Source organism: Acomys minous, assembly GCF_964271855.1.
Source record: "Acomys minous genome assembly, chromosome: 12".
Lineage (NCBI taxonomy): Eukaryota > Metazoa > Chordata > Mammalia > Rodentia > Muridae > Acomys > Acomys minous.
Genome location: NC_140493.1, coordinates 20,526,715 through 20,550,573, shown reverse-complemented (window position 1 = coordinate 20,550,573; position 23,859 = coordinate 20,526,715). Strand labels below are relative to the sequence as shown.

General features: G+C 46.7%; 2 protein-coding genes across 2 annotated transcripts in view; one reads left to right on the top strand and one right to left on the bottom strand.

Moving 5' to 3' along the window:
- Positions 1 to 7,499: 7,499 nt before the first annotated feature.
- Positions 7,500 to 15,469, bottom strand: PHF5A (PHD finger protein 5A). The gene is made up of 4 exons (XM_084749255.1): positions 15,320 to 15,469; positions 14,726 to 14,749; positions 13,791 to 13,957; positions 7,500 to 8,155 (listed from the first exon to the last, which is right to left on the bottom strand). The coding sequence occupies exons 1-4, from the start codon at positions 15,369 to 15,371 to the stop codon at positions 8,066 to 8,068; spliced, it is 333 nt and encodes a 110-aa protein (XP_084605381.1). The 5' UTR covers positions 15,372 to 15,469; the 3' UTR covers positions 7,500 to 8,065.
- A 412-nt stretch (positions 15,470 to 15,881) lies between these two features.
- Positions 15,882 to 23,859, top strand: part of ACO2 (aconitase 2) — a 41,159-nt gene continuing 33,181 nt past the window's right edge. Inside the window, exon 1 of the mRNA XM_084749253.1 lies at positions 15,882 to 16,028. Within this exon, the coding sequence (XP_084605379.1) occupies positions 15,993 to 16,028 (36 nt within the window). The 5' untranslated portion in view covers positions 15,882 to 15,992. The remainder of the gene's footprint in view (positions 16,029 to 23,859) is intronic.

Genomic DNA, 23,859 nt, shown 5'->3' with positions numbered 1-23,859 from the left:
CACAGGAGAACGAGACTGTCGGACCACGAGGCTGGAGGGCTTGTGTACAGTCCTTCCGCCTTGGGTCGCTTATTTTCCAGTTCTCCAACCCCTGTTTCTTTATTCACGTTCCTGAATGTTCTGGAGCTACAGAAGGCCTCCGAACCCACACGGGGAGGTGAGATCGGAAAGTTTCCAGTTACGAAATGTGTGCATTTCATTTCCCTTGGTCACTTTGGCAAGGGCAGAGAGCAACGGAGGTACAGAAATCTAAATACGCCCTCCTAGCCCGGAGGAGAGAAATGCCGGGTGAGAGGGCAAAATCCGCTGTGCCAGGGAGGTGAAAAGCTATCTCAGAGCGTGTGTCCCATCCCCCACACTCCGAGCTGGACAGACCAGGGGCTCCTCCTGGGACTACTTGCCTTGTGCGTCAGCAAGCGTCATACACGCCCCTCTTCACCTCACCCTTCCCTTTCTGCACCCCGCCCCCCTCCCCGCCCCTAGAGTGTTCCATCTACGCTGTAAAGCTGTCCACCAAGACGAAAGCTAAAAATACCGCAGCTGTGTTAGCAACAGCCTTTCCATTGGTCTTCGGGTAGGGAGAGGCTTTTGATTGGGTTTTGGTTGCAGCTCCTGAGCGTGCGTTTGCGCCTTAGGTATCGCAAGGGATGCTGGTATTTGTAGTCTATAATTAGAGACGGCCATTGAAATAGGTGGGTTTATATCTGCCACTTACTATGTGTTCTAGATTTAATGCAACAAATATTCTTAACTCACCAAATTTGCCTCATCTTTAAAAACATGGAGATCTTATGATTAAACAACACTATATATAAAGCTCGATTCAAACAAGTCCGTCTGTCTCCCTCCCCGAAAATGTCCAAATCTGCAGAAGAGTTTTATTTTTCATCATGATAAATTGGTCATTGCAGCCTATAAATACTAGTTGGTGTGCATTTACCAATGAGAAACATTCCAAGACAGAATGACGAGAAAGGTTAGGATGAGCTGGAACGATCTGCTGAAGGATGGGGCAATGATATTCGTATGCACATAAAACACGTTTTTTGTGCTTTCATTTGAATAAGACTTGGGCCGGGCGTGGTGGCGCACGCCTTTAATCCCAGCACTCGGGAGGCAGAGGCGGGCGGATCGTTGTGAGTTCGAGGCCAGCCTGGTCTACAAAGTGAGTCCAGGACAGCCAAGGCTAACACAGAGAGACCCTGTCTCGAAAAACCAAAAAAAAAAAAAAAAAAAAAAAAGACTTGGACAACATTACAAACAAACAAAAAACCCTTAAAAATCCGTCTCCTTGTAAATGGGAGTTTTGAGTAAAGATTGAGCACGTGAATAGGAATGGAGAGACACAGAGGGAGAGAAGTAATTTCCCTTAATTACTGCTGCTTCAAGTTACACGAGAAACAGGAATTTTCTTCTCTCCTCCAATGTGTAATTTCATCTTGGCAGGGCTTAATTGCACACTGAATTTACTACTCAAGCACTCCCGAGTCCCCTCTCACTTGAATAACCATATGTTGAAAGGCATACACCTTGCCTTCACCAGGGTCAGCTCTGGTGACTGCAGAGAGGCAGGACTGGAACCACTCTCCCCCCCCACCCCCACCCCAGAGCAAAGCTGCCCATGCCAGATATTTTGGTGCTAGTGACAAGTAAAGCTAGTCATAGTTGACTCAATTAACCCAAGAAGAGTCACAGTTTCACATATACACACACAAGGTGAAATTTTTTATTGTTTCCTTGAAGTTATAAAAAAAAATAGTTTCTTGGTTTGATTCTTCACATCTGCTGCCACTGATGTGATCAACTCCGGTAAGGAAGGGAACAAAACATCCTTTTGTTAAGAGACCAAAAGGCAGAATTCAAAGAAACAAACATTTTTAGCTTTGGTTATGGCATTAATAAGGAATCAAGTATCTGAGAATAGATGAAAATAATTTGAGGGGTTTATTTTGGAGGGGGCAGGGAAATTACTCCTAGGCAAAGAATCCTTCACATTTACATCCTAGCCGGAAGCCACTATTAAAAAGCTACAGGTCAGCTGGGCATGGTGGTGCACACCTTTAATCTCAGCACTCGGGAGGCAGAGGCAGGTGGATCACTGTGAGTTCGAGGCCAGCCTGGTCTACAAAGTGAGTCCAGGACAGCCAAGGCTACACAGAGAAACCCTGTCTCAAAAAACTAAAACCAAAAACCAAAGCCAAACCAAACAACAAAAAAGCTACAGTCAAACAGTAACACACACTCTGCCTGAAATTTAGCTAGTTCGGTTTGATTCCTTGGGAATTTTCTTAACTTACAAGTTGCTAAATGGGGTGTGGCGGCAGCAGCCCATTCCTGCCACCACAGCACGCAGGGTTAAAGGCAGGATAGCAGCAAGGTGCAGGCCAGCCTCACCTCAAAGTGAGCTCCAGAACATCTAGGACTCACGGCAAAACCCTGTCCCCTTCCCTCCAAAAGCTGCAATATGGCCAAAATACAGTCTCTGTATATGTTAAATTTGAAAATAAAGAATTATAGAGAAAAAGTTGCTAATGGGAAGGCCAAGGTTAACATCTGATGGATGTATTTTCTGATATATACTGACATATTATACTGTAGCTGCATGATGATTTATAACAAATCTTCCTGTGTGTTCATATATACATATGCAGGGTATATTTGTACATGTTTTTTTTTTAAAGATTTATTTATTTATTATGTATACAGTGCTCTGCCTGCATGTACAACTGCAGCCAGAGGAAGACATCAGATCACATTATAGATGGTTGTGAGCCACCATGTGGTTGCTGGGAATTGAACTCAGGACCTCTGGAAGAACAGTCAGTGCTCTTAACCGCTGAGCCATCTCTCCAGCCCCTGTATATGTTTTCATTACAAATATTTGTGTGTGGACATTTGTACACTCACTTATCATGGTCCACATGATCAGGTGGCAACTTACTAGAGCCATCTCACCTGCCCTGGTGTATTTTGTGTGTATTTTACGATTTACTTTTTATGTGTATTGGTGTTTTGTCTGAATATATGTCCTTAAGCCATGTTGGTGCAGTGGCCATGGAGACTCTGGGAACTGAACTGAATTTACAGATAGTTGTGAGCAACCCTGTGGGTGCTAGGAATTGAACCCTAATCTCTGGAAGAGCAGCCAGCAGGTGCAAATGGAGGCCAGAAGAGGGAAGGAAATGCCTTGGAATTAGAGCTGTGAGCAACCTGATGTGGGTGCTAGGAAATGAACTCAAAGATTTTTTTCAGAAAAGTAAGTACTCTTAATCCATGACACCACCTCTCTAGTTCCTACTTTTTATTTGATGATGATGATATTACTATTACTATTATTATTGTTGTTGTTGTTTTCCAGAGCTGAGGACCGAACCCAGGGCTTTGCGCTTGCTAGGTAAGCCCTCTGCCAGAGCTAAATCCCCCAGCAATTATTAAATTTTAATTGTTGTATTTGTTATTTAAAACAGAGTTGCTTTGTGTAACAGAGCCTTGGCTGTCTTGGACTCACTCTGTAGATCAGGCTGGCCTCAAACTCAGATATCCCCTTGCCTCTGTCTCTCAAGTGCTGGGATTAAAAGCATGCACCACCATACCCAGCCCTCCTTTTCTATTTCTTACACAGGGTTTCATGTAACCGAGCAGGCCTTGAACTTGGTAGGTAGTCAAGGATGACCTTGAACTTGCGGTCCTCTTGCTTCCATCTGACTGCCGAGATTAAAGGCATGGGCTACAGCACAGTTCATGCAGTACCTGGGCTCAGAGCCTAGATTTATGCATGCTTGGCGGTCCACTAGTGATCGAGCCACATACCCAGCTCCTGTGGCCCCTTTTTGAGCTCAGTGTAAATTATTGTTTGAATGACTGTAAGTGCACAGCTGTGGAGGGAGCTAGTAAAGATCACGAATCCTATGATTTGGCCATTTTTCTTTTTATAATTTTTAATTTGGGATGGAGTCTCCCTCTATTGCCTCAGCTGGCATCGAACTGTTTCAGCCTCTCAAGCAATCGGGACACATGCATGCTTCCTGATGAAAAAGCAGACTGAACCAAGGGCGTTGCATATGCTAAGAAGCACACTGCTGGTAAACTCTGACTCACTGTCCAGTACCAGGGTCAGAAATCTTATTTAATGAGGTTTGGCATCTGACCACAATGAATTCAACTGTGGAGGTATAGTGCTTTTGATGTTGTTGTTTTGTTTGAGACAGTTGTCTCACTAGGTGGCCCTGGCTGTCTTGGAACTGTCTAGAGACCAGGCTGGCCTGGCATTCACAGATCTGCCCGCCTCTGCTGGGTCAAAGGCACAAGGCACTGCTCTCGACAAGTGCTTTTTCCAACAGCGAAGATGAGCACCAGGAACCAAGACTGTTCCAATTACTTGTGGTTATATGCAGCTGAGTGGGGTCTTAATTCTCTTCACAGAATTGTATGTTTTTGGTTAAAATTAATCTTGTGCACAGGTTTTCTTCAAAGGATAATTTACTAGATTTTTTTTTTTAAAGGATAAAGTCTCATGTAGGCCAGGGTGGCTTCCAGTTTGCTACACAGTACAGGATAACCTGTGATCTTCCTGCCTCTAGTCCTGAGTGCTTCAATTACAGGCATGCACCACCACATCGAGTTCTGGAGCCTGCTGCATGCTAGGCAAACATTGCATATGCAGTGACAGCTGTAGCTGCTTTATCTTCACCTTTAAAAGTAAAGGGAATTATTCTAATGTCCAAGATAGACCAAAAACAAAAACAAACAAACAAACAAACAAACAAACAAAAACTCAAGAGCTCTCACTTTATCCAGCTGCGAGTTACTTGCACTGGGGACTGAATCCAGGACCTAATGAAGGTTATTCCAGAGTGCTCCACCCACCACTAACCGGCCACACTGGAGTAATCCCCCCCCCAGACAGGGTTTCTCTGTGTAGCCTTGGCTATCCTGGACTCGTAGACTTTGTAGACCAGGCTGGCCTTGAACTCACAGCGATCCAATCTGCTTGCTTTTGCTCCTAGAGTGCTGGGATTAAAGGTGAGCACCCCCACTGCCTGGCTCCCTAATGGCCTTTTAGAGGCTTTCCATTGAGGCAGACAGTGCAGCTTAGGGAATTATTTCCTCCAAACTGAAGAGCGGCTTCCCAAACACTGATAGATGTAAGACCTACCTAAATCATGTAGTTGGTAAGAAGGCTGGGGGTATGCGGCAGCAGTAAGCATGTGCAGGGGCCTGAACTGATCCCAACACCACCTGAAGGGGGCGCCAATGAACCCCTATCCACAGGCACTACTTGTTACACAGCTGAAGGTTTGAAAAGTTACTAGAGAATCAACTCAAGCTGGGCATGGCAGCACGTGGGGCAAAAGGATTCTCAAGGCCCGGCTGGAGCTACAGCCAGAGCCTGTCTCGGAAACAGGCAAATAGCCACAACAACAAAATCAATTACAAATGCTGACCTGAAAATGGTCATTTTCTGCTTTCCCTAGTAGTTAAGAACTGCTCCAGGCTCCCTGAACACAACCCTGGGTTCAAGACTACATTTCTGCACACTGTTCCCCAGCACACAAGCACCCTTGTCTGCGTACCTTACCCCCATTTGCCTACACTTTTCCATGCTTCCTTCCAGGCTGGTTACTACCACTCAAGACTGAACAGCCAGCTACTGGGAAGAACATGAGTCAAATGCTTCGGGAGCACACGGCCGATGCTACTGGGAACACAAGGGGAGACGGGACTGAAGGCTGGGGCATCTGAGGATGCATCTGGCACAGGTCTGAAGGCCGGGTGGGAGGAGTTAGCTAAGCAAAGACACCATGGAGGACCAGCAGGTTAAAAAAGATGGCACACTGGGGCTGGAGAGACGGCTCAGCTCTTCAGAAGGTCCTGAGTTCAATTCCCAGCAAATACATGGCAGCTCACAATCATCTATACATAATTAGATCTGACACCCTCTTCTGGTGTGCAGACATACATCTAGGAAGAATACTGTATAAATAATAACTAAATCTTAAAAAAAAAAGTGTCCCACTGAGGCAGAAGCAGGAACAGCAGTCCGCACAGGAAGTGGTAGAAGGCTGGGTGGGCGGCACAAGAGCAAAGCACCTGGAGAGCAATCAGGATCAGCCTAATGCCTGTGGTCAAGGCCTTCTCCTGCTGTCCTGAGCAGCTCGCCAAGCCAGCCCAAGAATCCTTCCTTTGGCCATCCTGTGGCTCCTAACAGACAGGTTTCTGTTTTGCTCTTTATTCTATTCTCTCCAGACAGACGGCCGGGCACGGTGGCACACACGCCTTTAATCCCAGAATCCCAGAACTTGGGAGGCAGAGGCAGGTGGATCACTGAGTTCGAAGCCACTCTGGTCTACAAAGCGAGTCCAGGACAGCCAAGGCTGTCTTAACTGTACTCAAAACATCATATATGAACATGAGAGTTTTGTTTTTGTTGTTGTTTCTTGCTTGCCACAACTTTGGTACTAAGCTGAAGTATGAACAAGGCCAAGTACACAGATTCCTCAGGACCCAAGTCTATCCCACTAAAGACCTATTTAACAATACCTCCCAACATGCACAAACACCCACCCTGAAAACTCTTATCAGTAAACAGAAATGGACTGACCCAAGTAGATGGGTCTGGCTACATTTTCTAGTTTTGATAATTTACTTACAAGGTATTTGTTGGGGCTGGTGAGGTGACTTAGTGGTTAAGAGTGCTTATTGCATCTGGGCCTGGTGGCGAACACCTGTGATCCCAGCACTCAGAGAGGCAGAGGCAGGCAGATCACTGTGAGTTCACGGCCAGCCTCATCTACAAAGTGAGTCCAGGACAGTCAAGAAGCCAAGGCTACACAGAAAAACCCTGTGGTGTGTGCGAGTGTGTGTGTAGGTGGGGTAGGGTGTGCAAGTTGTACTTGAAAAGGACCCAGGTTTAATTCCCAGCACCAACATGGTAGTTCACACCCATTCACAACTCCAGAGCATCTGATGCCCTGGACTCTGCAGGCACCAAGCGTGCGCGCGCGCGCGCGCACACACACACACACACACACGCAGGTAAGACAATCATACAGAATCTTAAAATTTTGTACAAAATGAAACATCCCAGCACTCGGGAGGCAGAGGCAGGTGGATTGCTGTGAGTTCGAGGCCAGCCTGGTCTACAAAGTGAGTCCAGGACAGCCAAGGCTATACAGAGAAACCCTGTCTCGAAAAAAACAAAACAAAACAAAAAAACAAAACAAAACAAAATAAAAAACCAGGTGTGGTCATTAGCCTATGAAATGCCAGGACTCTGAAGGCTAAGGCAGGAGGATTGTAACAATTTCCTAGTCAGTCTGAGCTAACAAGTGAGACAAAAATTAAAGTTGGATAGGAAAGGGCGCAGATGCCCTGATTCCTTCCAGCGGCAGTAAGAGGACAAGGCACTTTATCAGCCCCACAGCATCTATCAGAGCTCAGTGACCAAAACCCAGATGACTAAAAGTACACTCTCAACATTAATAAGGAAGGCAACCAACTACCAGAAAATACACACCAACTTTATTAGAGCAACAGAAATTTCCAATTTATAAGAAGGAAGAAAAAACAAAACAAAACAAAACATGAAACCAGAGCCACCTTGGAAGCGTCGTGTCACATTACTTGTTCTGATGGCTCTGGCCACGCTGAGGGTCACAGAGGACAGCCACCACCATAGCTGCTGCAGACCATGCTTTTGATGTGGCAGCTTCATTGTCAAGGCTGCAGACAGAAGCCTTGTTTTGAAGCTTTTGGTGTGAAAAGAATCAACGTAGAGAGCAGAGCCTTGCTTTTCCAACTAAACCAAACCCAACAACAACAACAAAAACAAACTATGAACTGACCTAGCAATCTTTCTTCCAGTCCGCTGGAGTGCTCTGTGAGGAGCCCTCTTCCATCCTCACCAGCAGTGAGGGAAAGAAAGGGTGGCAGGGGCCAGGACACGAGCACTAGCAGGCTGTTCTGGTGGCACTCTGGGCTCTGTTCCCTTTCTGCTGGTGGTGGTGGTGGTGTCTTTTCTGGCAGCTGCAGCAGCTTGGTGGGGGAGGAAGAAGCCACCCACCTATCACCTCTTCTTGAAGCCGTATTTCTTGCGTTCATAGAACAGGTCTGTCTTTGAGCTCCCCAAATTGACAATCTTTGGGCAACCGTCTCTCTGAAAAACAGAATACAGTTGTTAAGTCCTTGAAACTGTCTCAAGCAATTTAAGATAAAATCTAGCCCAGGGTTAGGAAAAGCAGAACTCTACACCTCAGTACCTGGGCAGGCCACTGACTGGGCCCTTGCAGTTAATCAAAAAGAAAAGAAAAGAAAAGAAAAGAAAAGAAAGAAAGAAAAAAGACCCAATCAATGTGTTTCCTGCCAACAAATGTAACTGAGGAACCCTGCCCAAATTAGTCAATACTATATCTTCCCTACCTTTTTTGAGTTTTCACTTTTTTTTTTTTTTTTTTTGGAGACAGGGTCTTTCTGTGTGGCCTTGGCTGTCCTAGACTCACTTTGTAGACCAGGCTGGCCTCGAACTCACAGCAATCCGCCTGCCTCTGCCTCCCAAGTGCTGGGATTAAAGGCGTGCGCCACCACCGCCCGGCGACACTTTTTTTTTTTTAATTTAAAAACAGGGTTTCTCTGGGTAGCCTTGGAGGTCCTAGAATAGCTTTGTAGACCAGGCTGGCCTTGAACTCACAGAGATGCAACTGCCTCTGCCTCTCCAAGCGAAAGACCATTTTTTTTTCATTAAAAAAAAAAAAAAAGGAGAAACAACAACAAACCAAATAAAACACTTTTGTTTGTAAACACATACTTAGTACATGTGTGCATGCGCATGCCGTGGCGTGTGTACAGAGCTGAGGACACGTGCATTCTGGGGATTGAACTGTGTCACATGTAATAGTAAAGGCCTGTACTCACTGGGTCATCTTAGCCCCCAGAGACCATTTTACAGCTTTTGGGCTACATGTTTATCTTTCCAGTTATTCTAAACAAACAAACAAACCAACCAACCAACCAAGCAGCTGGGCTGTGGGGGTGCATGCCTTTAATCCCAGCAGTCGGGAGGCAGAGGCAGGCAGAGCACTGAGTTTGAGGACATCCAAGGCTACACAGAGAAACCCTATCTTGAAAACAACAACAAAAAACAAAAAAGAAAAAGTTGGGTGCTGAGGAGACGGGTCAGAAGACTGGCTGTTATTCTGGAGAACCCAGGCTGGGCTGTGCAAAATCCTAGGATTAACCGTGTACCCAAAATAAATAGAAATACTTTCAAACTCCACAAATTAAATTATTGTTGTTGTATTTGGTTTTCGATACGAGGCTTCCTTGTGTAGCCTTGGCTGTCCTAGAGCTCTCTGTAGACCACGCTGGTAAGTTTTTTCTTGGTCTCTGATTGGAAGCAGGGTCAAGATTTGTTTGCTGTCACATCATGAGAGCTCACAAATAAGCCCCCTAGCACCAAGCTCTGAAGACACTAGTAGACTTTCCACTTTGTCAGATAGGGTATCCGAGACTGGTTTTATTTATTTTATTTTTCATTTTGGTTTTTTGAGACAGGATTTTTCTGTGTAGCCCTGGCTGTCTTGGAATGATCTGTAGACCAGGCTGGCCTTGAACTCAAGAGATCCACCTGCCTCTACCTTCTGAGTGCTGGGACTAAAAGCATGTGCCACCAAAGCCTGGCCCCAGACTAGTTGTAAACTGGCAATTCTCTCTCTCAGCATACCAAGTGCTGGGATTATAGGCATGCACCACCACGCACAGCTCCTGATTCCTGGGTTTTTGAGGTTTTGAAAAACTACAAATGAGGATTACCCAGCTTAGTTTACTGATCTAATTAATTACCTTATAAATTATAAAAGCTGCAGAAGGAAAGAACAATAAGGCGGCGGCTTCTGCTGTGGGGAGATTTCTGCACAGGAAAAAGCTAGGTACTTCATCTACACGATCATCTGTCTGTAAGGATGAGAGGCTGGATCATGTCTCGGTACTGCTTTGTGTTCCTTGGAAACTAGTGCCCAGTCATTGTGAGCTTGAGCTCAAGTATCTTTAGAACGGTCCTGTACAATACAAAGTAGGTGCAGTGACGTCTACAATAATTCTCAGGGGCAGAAGGAGGCACCGGGATCCAGAGGTATCAGATCACACGAGGAATGTAGACAGTCAGATGGCGATTACCGCCTAGTAAGCACTCTGTGGTCCAAGCTTACGCTAGACACAGGCTGTAGCTGTAACTGTGAGAGCTCGGCAAAGCGCTGCCTCTCCGCTTTGGACTGTTTGGCGGAAGGGCTGTCTGAACCTTCTCTTCCACTACTCTAGCACTTCTCAAGTCCCAACGTTCATGGTGGCGAGGGTGTCTCCCAGGAATACTCAATAGGGGCAGAACCTAAAATGGAGTGTCACCCTTGCACCACAAGATTAGGCCTTGTGACCAAGACCCGAGGAAAGGAGAGGCAGAGGATGAGGATGAGACCCACAGCGGCAGGAGACAGCATATCATCAATCTAGTTCGAGTTGTCGAAGGTTAGTGGAAAGAGTTTAGGGCTGGAAACTGTTCAAACCCCCAAATCAAATTATAACTGCATACTTAATAGACAACGTCCTCTTTTCCCCAAGCAATCGTGGACTCAACAGAGTAAACAACACTCTTGGCTGCTCTGAGGCTCCACCCTGGTCAGGCAGCCCCTCTGCCTCTCTAACAGGGACAAGGAAAACCAGAAGGTAGATAAGGGCTTACTGCAGCCTGGGGCTGTCAAGATGGCTCAGTGGGCCAAAGCACTTGCCAGAGCAGGGAAACCAACTCCTCTGGACACTAATGCCCACACACAGATAAGCAGATGTAATAAGGAAATGAGAGCCGGGCATGGTGGTGCATACCTGCCATCCCAGTGCTTGGGAGACAGAAGCAGGTGAGCTGCTGTGAGTTCGAGGCCAGCCTGGTCTACAAAGTGAGTCCAGGACAGCCAAGGCTACACGGTCTCAAACAAACAAAAGGGGGTGGGGGTGGGGGGGCGGAGAGGAAGAAATGAAACACAACACTGCAGCCTTGAGAATATTGAGAAGGCAAAACACTTCCAACAGACACCACTTGTTTATTTTGTGGTATAAAATGCCACAGGAAGCAAGAGAAGCCTGAAGCTCACCCACAGATGATGGTTTGCTATCTATCTGCTGGCTACACACTAGGCTCTTATTATTTACTTAATAAAGTCATTCAAAACCGGAAGTGCAACTATCGCTTATCATTTCTGTACCACACACTCTCTCTTTCCCTCAAGTTCTATCTGGCTTCTGTACTGGATGTGAGCAGCTCCCAGATTAAAGTGCTGAGGTGATGGCCGGCTCTCCTCACCATGAGCGCACGCCAACAAGGACTTAGGGAAGAACAACATGGTGCAGTGTGTTTAGTCAGTCTGGAACAGAGTCTGAAAACAAGGGTGGCATTACCACCTAACTCCACAGTGTGAGGAACACGGGAGAGACCACATCTAGACACTGACCTACACTTGTTCATGGGACTATGAAGAGCTACATACATTCCGCCGCCTTTTTTTCTTTTGGTTTTTTTCAGACAGGGTTTCTCTGTGTAGCCCTGGCTGTCCTGGACTCACTCTGTAAACCAGGCTGGCCTCGAACTCACAGTGATCCACCTGCCTCTGCCTCCTGAGTGCTGGGATTACAAGGGTGCAACCCGGCATCTGGCTTTTTTTTGAGACAGGGTTTCTCTGTATAACGCCCTAGCTGTCCTGGAACTCACAGAGATTCGCCTGTTTCTGCTTCCTGAGTGAGTGTTGGGATTAAGGGATGTGCCCCCAGGCCCAGCTGCTTTATTCTTGATTGGGCACTCCAGTGCCCTCTGTCAGTCCAGTGAAACTGTAGCCTACTGGCTTTCATTTTGTCACAAGAGAAACAATGCTAGGCTAGAGACAGCTCAGTGGTTAAGAGTGCTGCCTGCACTTCCAAAGGTCCTGAGTTCAATTCCTGACAACCACATGGTGGTTCACAACCATCTGTAACGTGATATGGCGCCCTCTTCTGGTCTGCAGGTGTACATGCAGGCAGAACAATGTATACATAATAATACCTAAATCTTAGGAGAGAGAGAGAGAGAGAGAGAGAGAGAGAGAGAGAGAGAGAGAGAGAGAAAGAGAAACAATGCCTTATTGCTAGTGCTAGATTAAGAACATGGTTAGACTTGCCTGTAGGCTGACCCATAAATCTCCTCACTGAGCCTTGTTCAGGCAACTGAAGGCTACGCATATATTTCCTCTCCACACTGCACACTATCATGAAACAAAAACATAGGCGTGGCAACCATCTCACTCCACGACACATGGACTATCACTATCCCTAATTCAGTTTGCTACCACACCCACCCAACTGCCCTTTATCACAAGAGATTCAGAGAACTGAGTTCGCCAACTAATTGTAGTACCTAGGAGGGTAGAGCAGGAAGACAGCTGTGAGTATGAGGCCACCCTAGGCCACAGAGCTAAATTACCCCTGCAGCCTCCACACCCCACACCCTCACCCAAAGAGAACTCCTGAGCTGGGTATGCTGTAAAGGCCTGTAATCTCTGCATTCAGGGAGCTGAGGCAGGATTTTCAGGATAGTTTGGGTTACACAGACCCTTATGTCTACAGAGAAAAAAAAGGGGGGGGGGGTGAGACAGACACAGGCAGAACTATTTAGTGTCTATTTTATGCTAACTCACAAATGTAGGATGTTTTATGTGGATAAGGATGACGAGCTGGCAAGATGATTCAGTACGACATCATTTTAAGACGGAACCTTAACTGAGAAATCCCTTTACTTTGGCCAGTGGTGCATTTTCTTGACTGATGATAGATACAGGAGAGCCCAGCCCACTGTGAGCAGTGCTACTCGTGGGTCGGTGGTACTGGATGCTATAAGAAAGCAGGCTAAGCCGGGCGTGGTGGCGCACGCCTGTAATCCCAGCACTCAGGAGGCAGAGGCAGGCGGATCACTGTGAGTTCGAGACCAGCCTGGTCTACAAAGTGAGTCCAGGACAGCCAAGGCTAACACAGAGACCTTGTCTCAAAAAACCAAAAAAAAAAAGAAAAAAAAAGAAAAAAAAAGAAAGCAGGCTAAGCAAACCACAACGGAGCAAGCCAGTAGCAAGGGTCCTTCATGGACACTGCAGCAGCTCCTGCCTTGACTTCCCTCCTGATAGACTGTTACCTGGAGGTGTAGGAGAAGTAACCCTTTCCCTGCCAAGCCGCTTTTGATCATGGTGCATCATCGTAGCATTAGAAACCTAACTAAAACAGCAGGTAAACACACTTGCCGTGCCTAACAACTAGTGTGACCCCAAGGCCGAGGACAAAGGGAGAAGTAATGCCCACAGGCTGTCCCCGATCTCTATACACGCCTATGCCATACACACATACACAGGAGATGCTGAAGGAACACAGAGAAACTTCTCTTTCTTTTCGTCTTTCTTATTGAGACACAGTTCTCCTTTGTCCCCTGGCCGGCAGAGAACTCTCTATGTACACTAGGACTTTCTTGAACTCATTCATTCTTCTGCCTGTCTCCCACATGCTGGGATTCCAGGCATGCACCACAAACCGCTGACACCGAGAGAGACTGCCCTCCATACACAATAACCGCTCTTTACTAGGCCATACCCAGGTTGGCTCACAGGCTTGAGGAAACTACCTAGCTGACTAGCTGAACATCACAATCTCCATAGCCCAGAAGGGATGGCCATGGCGGGCAAAATGGTCCAAAGAGAAAGGAGGGAAAGGCCAGGTAGGAAGCTGTCGACACTCACATCCTTCTCCTGGATGGTACACTCTTTACAATAGTAGGCATCAGAGACGCCGGGACCGCCACAGATCACACACCGGCCCTGGTAAGATCCATAGTTACACTCATCACATATGCGAACCAGGGTGCAGGGGCGCACATAGGAATCACAGATAACACATTTGCCGTCACCTGCAAAGAAAGGAGAACGGAGTTACACTCACTGTCCATTACTTCCTAAAGGTCTTTCCTCTGCTCTACGGAAGAAAGAACTAGTCTCTTTTTGACAATGACTTCAGGACCTTCTTCTAGAACATTAACCCTATTCTGTATCTACCTCAGTTTCCTTCCACATATATAAATGTTAATTAATACATGGAAAGGGTTTGAGCTGTTATCTGGGAGTTTAGGAGTCTATGCAGTTACTGTGGACACACTGCACTCCTTGTGCACGCATTGGGCTGGGAAGGGTCACACTACCATGACAACTCTTACTGTCTAAAAAAATAGACTTTGGGGCTGGAGAGATGGCTCAGAGGTTAAGAGCACTGCCTGCTCTTCCAAAGGTCCTGAGTTCAATTCCCAGCAACCACATGGTGGCTCATAACCATGAAATCTGGTGCTGTCTTCTGGTGTGCAGACATACATGCAAGCAATATACTGTATACATAATAAATAAATAAATCTTAAAAAAAAAAAAAAGAGAAAGCTCAACTTGAAATAAAATAAAATAAAAAAGTAGACTCCCCGCCCCCAAACTTAAATATAAGTTCTTTAAAAAGTGCAAGTCTAAGGGGGAGGGTGGGGACGGGGAGGCTTTGGCTGCATCCAGTTATTCAGTGTCCATTGCAGCCTGGCATATCTATGCCAAGCTTCTTTGCTGTTCCTCAGGAATTAATGGCTTATCGGCTCTTCAAAGAGTAAAGAAGGCGGAGTGTGGGAGGGGCATGTCCAGCTTACATTTTTCACACAGTCTTCCGATAGCTGCAAGATCAAAGAAGGTAAAACACAAGAGTTAAAATTAAGGTTGTGATTTAACAAGGACCACAGGCAGCCTCGGAGGACAGCTGCCATAGTTTCCTTTTCTCTGTTCCTCAGCCCCCACTTTCAGGCAGAATCCCACCGTGTAGCATGGAACGTCTTACGTAGCTCGGGTCGGCCTCGAACTCGCAGCAATCTTCCTGCCTTCCGCCCCCGAGGTGCTGGGTTTACAGTCGTGAGCTACCACGCCCAGCCTATGCCCCTATATTTTCCTTTTGCCCCAAAGCCCTGTCTCGAAAAAGCTGTCCTGAACCCTTCCCAAATCCAAAGCAATCTGGGACGACTTCTCCAGGCTCGGCACGGATACTCCCGCCAGCCTAAGGCTGCCAGACGCGCGCTCCTGCCCTCGCATCAGAAGCCACCACACGGCGCGCGCTTCTAAAATACGCAGGGACCGTAAGGCGCGAAACGTGAAGCCACCAAACCAAAGCCCCGAGGAGGAGGTGAGGCCCCCTAGCTCCCAGTTTCTTATACCATCCCACTCAAACAGAAGGGAGAAGGGCACAAACTCACCAACACCAGCCTGCTTGCGGCAGAAAATCAAATCTGGATGATGTTTTGCCATAACTCTCTTCCAAGCCGGTGGCCGGAAGCTTAAAGCACTTCCGCCCGACCTTTAACCCACAATGTTCCTACTTCCACTTTTCCATGATTGGCCGTCAAAGTGTCAATCAGGGTTTGTCCTCCAGCGCACCAAATCTCGCTAGTTCTCGCGAGAGTTTCCTCAGCATGATTTTTTTTTTTTTTTTTTGGCCAAGCCTTAGCAGGTGCATCTAAGGCGTTGATTAAAATTTTTTACTTCTTTATTTGAACACATAAACTGGGTTTGCTCTCGGGTAAATTTTCTACACATGTTACTTTTTGTGCTGGAGATTAAGGCCAGGGCCTCTTGCATGCATCCTCAAAGTAAGTGGATTTGGGGATTTCCTGGAGTCTCGTGGAATGAAGGATGACCTTGAACTCTGGACTCCCCTCCAGCTCTTATTCCCAAAGGCAAAGATGAAAGACTGCGCCGAATGCCAAGCTGGCAGTTTTCCCTTGGACACGCGAATCCCGTCACCTAAGCCCCGCCCACTGCGCCCTCCAGGTTCTGACGTATCTCCGAGCAGCCCCGCCCTTCCCTAAACCTTTAAATGCGCCGCGTGCACGTCACTTTCACGCGACCTCATCTTTGTCAGTGCACAAAATGGCGCCTTACAGCCTGCTGGTGACTCGGCTGCAGGTGAGCGAGCTCAGATGTGTGGGTTCCCGGGGGCGGGGAGCCTCGTGCGCTGCCTGCGGCGGTAGGCGAGGCTAGGCGAGGCGGCCTCGACCTGGGGCTGACTTTTGGCGTACTTGTCCGGGTTGCGGGCCCACCGCCCTTGTCCGTTCCAGCCATGTCCTAGGTCAAGGCGTCCCTGGCATAGTCAGTTCCCAGCCCTCGTCGGCGGGAAGCTTGAGTCTAATCAGCGGCAGCCTGGTAAAGGGTGGAGGCACCCTTTATATTGTGAGGGCCGAATTCCCCGCTAGGGTGGTTTTCTGTTCCTCAAGGTGAAGACAAGGTGACCGGAGGGCGCGGTGATTGTGGGTTCCTCTAAGCCGGGTGCTTGAAGCCTTCGCTTCCCATCAGCAGCAGAGGCTTGCTTTCCGTCTATATCCGTGGTTCCCGGGCCCGGAGTCTGCAGAAGCTATACCCAGTGCTACCCGTTGAGGACACTCGGGGTCATAGATGCAAGAAAGACTAGATTATTCCTGGCCCCAACGTAGTAAAGTTCCATAACAACAGTGGTTTCTCACCTTTGCATAAGATGCCAAAAACTGTTAACTAATACTACTTGACTTATATATATTTGATCTGGTGACACAGATGTCAGATAATCTTTTTCCCAACTTGATAGATAGAAAAACTGCAAGAAAGTAGAGGAGAGTTCTGGCTTCCATAGAGTCACTAAAGTGCCACAGACCGAACAGTGACCCTGCAGACCCTGCAGCCTAATGTCACAGAACTTTCAGAACCAGGGTGTGACCGTTTGTTTGTATCAGAGTGCAGAATCAAGTACTTTGAACTTACAGTTAGTTGCTTTTTGCATACTAAGTGGAAAGACGTGAAGACTCAACAGTTTGACCTTGACTCTCCTGTTATGAGACATCTAGGAAGTTGACTGTGACTGTCAGATGGTTTTCCACTCCTAACTTGACAGCCTTAGGAAGGTTTAATATTATGTTTACTGTAAAGCGTGTGTTTTGTGAATAAAGACAAAGCAATAAAATACCTGTCGATATTTCCTGGCAACCTTTTATGATTATTTTTGTGAATCTGCTTTGGATCAAGTGGCACAACTTTGAAAATAGATTTAGTAATTAAAAAAAAAAAAAAAAAAGAGCCAGGCATGGTGGTGCACACCTTTAATCCCAGCACTGGGGAGGCAGAAACAGGCAGCTCACTCTGAGTTCAAAGCCAGTCTGGACTATGAAGCGAGTCTAGGACAGTCAAAGCTGCTACACAGAGAAACCCTGTTTTCAAAAAATAAAAACAAAACAAACAAAATTTGCTCTCAGGAAGCATTCTCATTTGAAGTGTGTGTATGTGTGTGTGTGTGTGTGTGTGTGTGTGTGTGTGTGTGTAAGTCATTTTACTAAAATCAAACTCCTCATTTATCTGGACAAATCATTTGAATTTTGGCCAGGGTAAGGGATTTGTCACTAAGTCATCTCTTCAGTTTTTCTGATTCTTTAGATAGTGAGTCTTGTCCTGACCCTGTTGTCCTGTGATTTAGTGGAGTCAGGCAAAGGTTATTTAATAGGATAAATGCCTTTTGCGTTTGGAAGAAAGGAATAATGTCACACTTGGAGCTTGGAAAGTCTGAATGGTCGGGCAGTGTAGAAAGAGCTCTGGGCTCTAGGTCACGGCCCGGCCTGCTCCCATGACCTTGTACCTGTAACCGGCTACATTCTTTGTCTGGCAGTTGGGGATGGCCTTCATTAAATAAAACACTATTGAGCACTGAATTATAATATGTTGCAGTGATGTAGTTCAACATCTCACAGGTGGAGGATCTAAGGCCTCGAGAGCTTGGATGACTGCTAGCGTCAGGATTAAAATCAAAGTCTCTTGATATGTATGTGTATGTATATATATCAGCTGACGTGAATAAGTAGTATTATGTTCTTTTCAAAATACCAGTGCATCCAAAGAGCCAGGCTGTCTGTGGCGATGTCTAGCGCCTCTGTACTCAGAGAGCGCCTTTCCTTTGCCTCGATGATACTTGGAGGCATTTGAGAAGTGAGTATTTCTGTGTGCTCAATCTCCAGCACGCACTGATTACTTCATGAACATTATTGGCTTTTCCTTTTCTTCTTGTTTTGTTTTGTTTTTGAGACTGGTTCTTACTCTGTTGCTTGTGCTGTCTTGAACTTTCGATTCTCCTGCCTCAGCATCCCAGGTGCTTTGAGGACAGGCATGCACCACCATGGCCAGTAGAAAAATTGATAAGACAGCTCCTGGGTTTTTGTTTGGTTTTTGTTTTTTTAGCGTATTGAAAGTTTTATTATTATTTTATTTTATATATTTTGGTGTTTTGCCTGCATGCCTGCAGTGTTCACAGAAGCCAGAAGAGAGAATCAGCCTCCCTGGAACTGGAGTTGGACAGATGGTTGTGAGCCACCCTCTGGGTGCTGGGAGTCAAACCCTGTCCTCTGGAAAGTCAACCAGTGATCTTAAGCACTAAGCCGTCTCTCAGGCATCTCCAGCTCCTGTTCTTGGGGAATGTCTGCATATTCTAGTGTAGCCCTGGAGACCTTTCTCAGCTCAACACTCATTCATCCTCTTTTGGCTGGACCAGATGTGATGAAGGTTACAGAATGGTTGGCATCAGTGCTGCCATTACCAATAGCGTTTACCTGACAGTAATTGCTGGGATAAGGCAGACCTGTGAGCAGCCGTGTTCCAGTGAAGAAACAGAGAGGAAATGCAGCATAGAGGTTAGTAGCCTGAACTCATGCATTAGAATGCCTGGGTTTAATCCCTGTCTTTAGTTCTAAGTAACTGTGATATTCAGCAAGTTACTTCATTTCCTCATCTTTCAGATACCGTAATATATATGTTTTAATCAAGTACAGTTGTAGAGTATTTCTTTTTTTTTTATTTATTTATTTTGATTTTTTGTGTCAGGGTTTCTATGTGTAGCCTTGGCTGCCCTGGACTTGCTTTGTAGACCAGGCTGGCCTTGAACTCATAGCGATCTGCCTGCCTCTGCCTCCTGAGTGCTGGGATTAAAGGCGTGCGCCACCATGCCCAGCTTGTAGAGTATTTCAAACCCTCCCTGACACCAGTAAGAGTTCTATACACTCCTTAAAACAAGATCAGTGCACACCAGACTTTATTACTACTTTTAATGGACATGATGTAATTTGAATCTGCACATTTCTGATTCTAAAACCTGAGGGTAGCAGCTGGCAGTAAGACTCAACCTCAGAGCAAGGGACCACTGGCTCCATAGCCTAACAGCAGCACTAAACTCAGCACATTCTATTGTTTTGACTGTAATTGCTACCCCGTAAAAAAGATTAGAAACAGAATTAGGAAAATAGGTGCTGAAAGGTTTTGGGTTTTTTTGTTTTGTTTTTAAAATCACATTCACTTTTTGGTTTTGGTTTTGATTTTTTTTTTTTTTTTTTCCTGTGTAACAGCCCTGGCTGTCCTGGACTCACTTTGTAGACCAGACTGGTTTGGAACTCACAGAGATCCACCTGCCTTTGCAGGTGGCAGTGTGCCACTGTGCCCAGCTTTCACTTTTTGTTTTTTGTTTTTGTTTCTTTTTTTTATTAATTTATTCTTGTTACATCTCAATGGTTATCCCATCCCTTGTATCCTCCCATTCTTCCCTCCCTCCCATTTTCCCCTTATTCCCCTCCCCTATGACTGTTCCTGAGGGGGATTACCTCCCCCTGTATATGCTCATAGGGTATCAAGTCTCTTCTTGGTAACCTGCTGTCCTTCCTCTGAGTGCCACCAGGTCTCCCCCTCCAGGGGACATGGTCAAATGTGAGGCACCAGAGTATGTGAGAAAGTCATACCCCACTCTCCACTCTACTGTGGAGAATGTTCTGACCATTGGCTAGATCTGGGTAGGGGTTTAAAGTTTTACGGCCTGTATTGTCCTTGGCTGGTGCCTTAGTTTGAGCGGGACCCCTGGGCTCACTTTTTGTTTTTAATGTTTACTTTTGTGCGTTTGACTGTAGGTAAATGAAAGGTGATACTTCAGATACACTTCTCAGTCCTGGGATTTAGGTTCTCATGTAACCTTGGTGTGACATCTGTGGCACAGTTTTCAACAAAACTTCATGGTTAAAAAAAAACAACAAAAACAAAAACTGGAGAGATGGCTCAGAGGTTAAGAGCACTGACTGCTCTTCCAGAGGTCCTGAGTTCAATTCCTAGCAACCACATGGTGGCTCACAACCATCTGTAATGAGATCTGGTGCCCTCTTCTGGCTTGCAGGTGTACATGCAGGCAGAACATTGTATACATAATAAATAAATAAATCTTTAAAATGAACAAACTGGGCAGTGGTGGTGCACACCTTTAATTCCAGCACTTGGGAGGCAGAGGCAGGTGGATCTCCGTGAATTTGAGGCCAGCCTGGACTACAGAGTGAGTCCAGGACAGTCAAGACTACACAGAGAAACCCTGTCTTGAACAAACCAAAAAAAAAAAAAAAAAGCAGCCTGATCAACAAAGAAAGTTCCAGAACAGCCAGGGCTACACAGAGAAACTTTGTCTCAACCTCCACTCCCATACACACACAAAACAAAACGAAGCTCTTTGAATTTTAAACAGGTTACTGTAGATCCTGGGATGAACTATTGCTTTAAGTTGAAAGAGTGTGAGTTCGTTAGTGGACCAGCTTTAGATCTCAGATGTGGGTAATGAGCACACCATGTTGAGGACAAGCGGCAGCACTGCTGTCTGGTGTTGCAAGCTTGCTGCCTAGCATGGCCTAGGCTCTGTCGTGGGAAGTAAACAAGCTTAGGGAAGCTAAGCCAGGGACAGCGGCACATGCCTGTAGCCTCAGCACGCTCCAGAGTGAGGGAGAAGGGTAGACAGAAATGACTGCATAGACAAATAAGAAGTGTGGTTTTGCCGGTGGCGGCGGCACTTGCCTTTAGTCCCAGCACTATGAGGGTGGAGCAGAGGGAAGTGCATCTCACAGAGACCCTGTCTTAAAACCAAGCAAGCGGAAGAGGTTGGTTGTTACGAAGGTAAGCTGAAGAAGAATTAGGACAAAATAGCGAAGAGAGGTAAAGAGTGTGGGGTGGAGTGTGTCAGTTTCAAGCCTGGGTGGTTGGGGACAACAGAGATGCCCTTTGGGCTGAGGTTGAGTGATAACAAGATAGCCAGTCAGGATTTCAGGGAAAGAAATGACAGACAGAAGGAGCAGCGCACGGAGTACCAGGTGCAGCTGAGGGCGAGACAAGGCAGTAGGGCTGACGTCAGGCGAGGGAGCCTGGGAAGGAGCTTCAGATTGACAGCCATTTGAGCACCCAAGGGAAAGTCCACTGGATTTTTGTTTTGTTTTGTTTTGGGGTTTTTTTTTTTTTTGTATTTTTAAAATATTTATTTGTAGTCGGGCGTGGTGGCGCACGCCTTTAATCCCAGCACTCGGGAGGCAGAGGCAGGCGGATCACTATGAGTTCGAGGCCAGCCTGGTCTACAAAGTGAGTCCAGGACAGCCAAGGCTACACAGAGAGACCCTGTCTCAAAAAACCAAAAACTACAGTTACGGTGTAGTTGCTGGAGCATCAGAGATCAAAGAGGAACAGGGACACCTGGGACCTCTGAGCCTAATGTGCTGGTAGTGGAGACGTCTTGTGTGTGTATGTGTGTGTGTACGAGCATGTGGGGGGTGTGTGTGTGTACAAGTTTGAGACTAGCCTGGGATATGTGAGGCTCTGACAAAATGAAAACAAATTGTAAAGTTTCTTTTCTTTTCTCTTTTTTTGTACACATTTATTTTGTGCTGAGGGAAGGCGGTATGTGCATGCCACAATGTATGTGCATGTTACAGCACAACTTGGTCAGTTCTCTCTCACCATATGGGTCCGGAGATTGAACTCAGGTCATCAGGTTTGGCCAAAAGTACCTTTATCTTCTGAGCCGTATTGTCCATCCCAGTTTCTTATTTTATGGATAAGCCCTTCCCAATTGAGACTAGGCACAGAATTCTACAGGACTATCTCACAGTGCACCTATAGAAGCTATATTGAGGTTTCTGGAAGGCATGGAGAATAGCTTTCTTGAGTTCATTCTACAAGGCTTAGTTCAAGCAAAAGGTCACCAGTTTTGTAATTAAGGTTAAGGTCCTCAGATAGTTGTGGCATTGTGGTTATCAAATACTTAGGGCAAATCAGGTGTGGGGTATACCATATAGGATATGTTAGTTTCTGTCTCTAGCTTGTCCACAGCCAGCTTACAGCCTTTATTACCCCGCATTTAGCACAGAGATCCACCTGCCTCTGCCTCCTGGGTGCTGGATTAAAGACATGGTCCGTCCACCCACCTCCCTTTTTGAGACAGGATCTCACTCACTAAATAGCCTTGGCCTGCCTAGAACTCACTTTGTAGACTAGACTGGCCTCAAACTCAGATCTGCCTGCCTCTGCCTCCCAAGAGTTGAGATTAGAGTGTGAGTCACCATGCTCAGCCTGTTAGTATTATACACAATCCCTTCTGACATCAGTAAGTTCAGCAGCGGAGCTATAGAGGCTGACTTTAAATGAGGGCCAGTGAAAGGCGTGTCTTGCTACAGGGCAGCAATAATTTAAATACTATAATGCAGGGCTGAAGCAAGAGGTAGCTGGGTGTGCTAGGCCTCATTACACACTCAGCCCTCTGTCTGCTCTGCCCACTGCTGTTGGTGATGTCGGAGCCGCCAGTTCAGGCCTGGGGAGCAGGGATCGTATCAGCTGCCTCATGGTAAGTTCAGGTCCTCTCACCAGTCATGGGCCTAGGTCTTTTCTTTAAGTTTGTTTTTTGAGACAAGGTTTCTTTGTATAGCTTTGACTGTCCTGGAACTAGCCAGGCTGGCTTCAAACTCACAGCAGTCCGTCCTAGGTCGTCGTCGTCCTCCTCCTCCTCCTCCTCCTCTTCCTCCTCTTCTTCTTCTTCTTCGGTTTTTTGTTTTTTGTTTGTTTGTTTGTTTGTTTGTTTTTTCCCAGACAGGGTTTCTCTGTGTAGCCTTGGCTGTCCTGGACCCGCTTTGTAGACCAGGCTGGCCTCGAACTCACAGAGATCCACCTGCCTTTGCCTCCCGAGTGCTGGGATTAAAGGTGTGCGCCACCACACCCAGCTTTCCTAGGTCTTATTTTACCAGGGTTGAATCACTTGTCCTTCACAGTAACCCTAAGATGTCAGCATTTCTAGCCTGTTGTTGTATGATGAAATTGGGGCCACAGAGGTTAAATAATTCACCTGTGGTCACAGGTAGCACTCTGCGGAGCCAGATGCTGGTGGCAGGTGGACAGCAGAGCCTAGCCCACCTGTTTCCCCAGAGCCCTCCCCCGGGGGTAGGAGCAGACCCCAGATCTCTGGAGAGTAGTTGGATATGGGGTGCACAGTTCAGTTGGCCCCCGCTGGTTTCAGTGTATGTCTCTTGGGGCTGTGATTGCCTCCCGCCCCAGATGCCAGCGAGGTGGAGGTGTGGGTCTCACTGGCAGCTCTGTTCTTGCCTGGGCTCACAGGCAGCCTGAAGAGCTTTGGAGGATGCCCTGCTCAGTGGGTTGCTGTAGAACTGCTGCCTAATCTGGAGGCCAGAGCAGGGCTCAGGATTTGTATGCAGCGCAAGATGTGCTCAGTCTCTGCTGCTGAATAGCTTCAAAAGAGAATTAGATGGATGAGTGAAGCCATCAGCCTGTTTCTTAAAGGAACCCCTGCTGCCTTTGGTAGCCGCTTAGAGGCTATGACTTGGGGAGGCTTGGCTCTTCACAGTACTTTTCCTTGTCTCTGCAAAGGACAGCCCCACTTTTTTTCTTGCTGGTTGCATAGCAACTGAGCTAGCTGCTTGCCTGCTGGCAA

Bases quoted from the DNA above. Each gene is read 5' to 3' on its own strand.
- PHF5A (XM_084749255.1), bottom strand. From the start codon at position 15,371: ATGGCAAAACATCATCCAGATTTGATTTTCTGCCGCAAGCAGGCTGGT. The intron at 14,750-15,319 runs GTGAGTTTGTGC...TTGATCTTGCAG, and splicing joins CCGCAAGCAGGCTGGTGTTG to CTATCGGAAGACTGTGTGAA. The intron at 13,958-14,725 runs GTAAGCTGGACA...CTTTCTTTGCAG, and splicing joins CGGAAGACTGTGTGAAAAAT to GTGACGGCAAATGTGTTATC.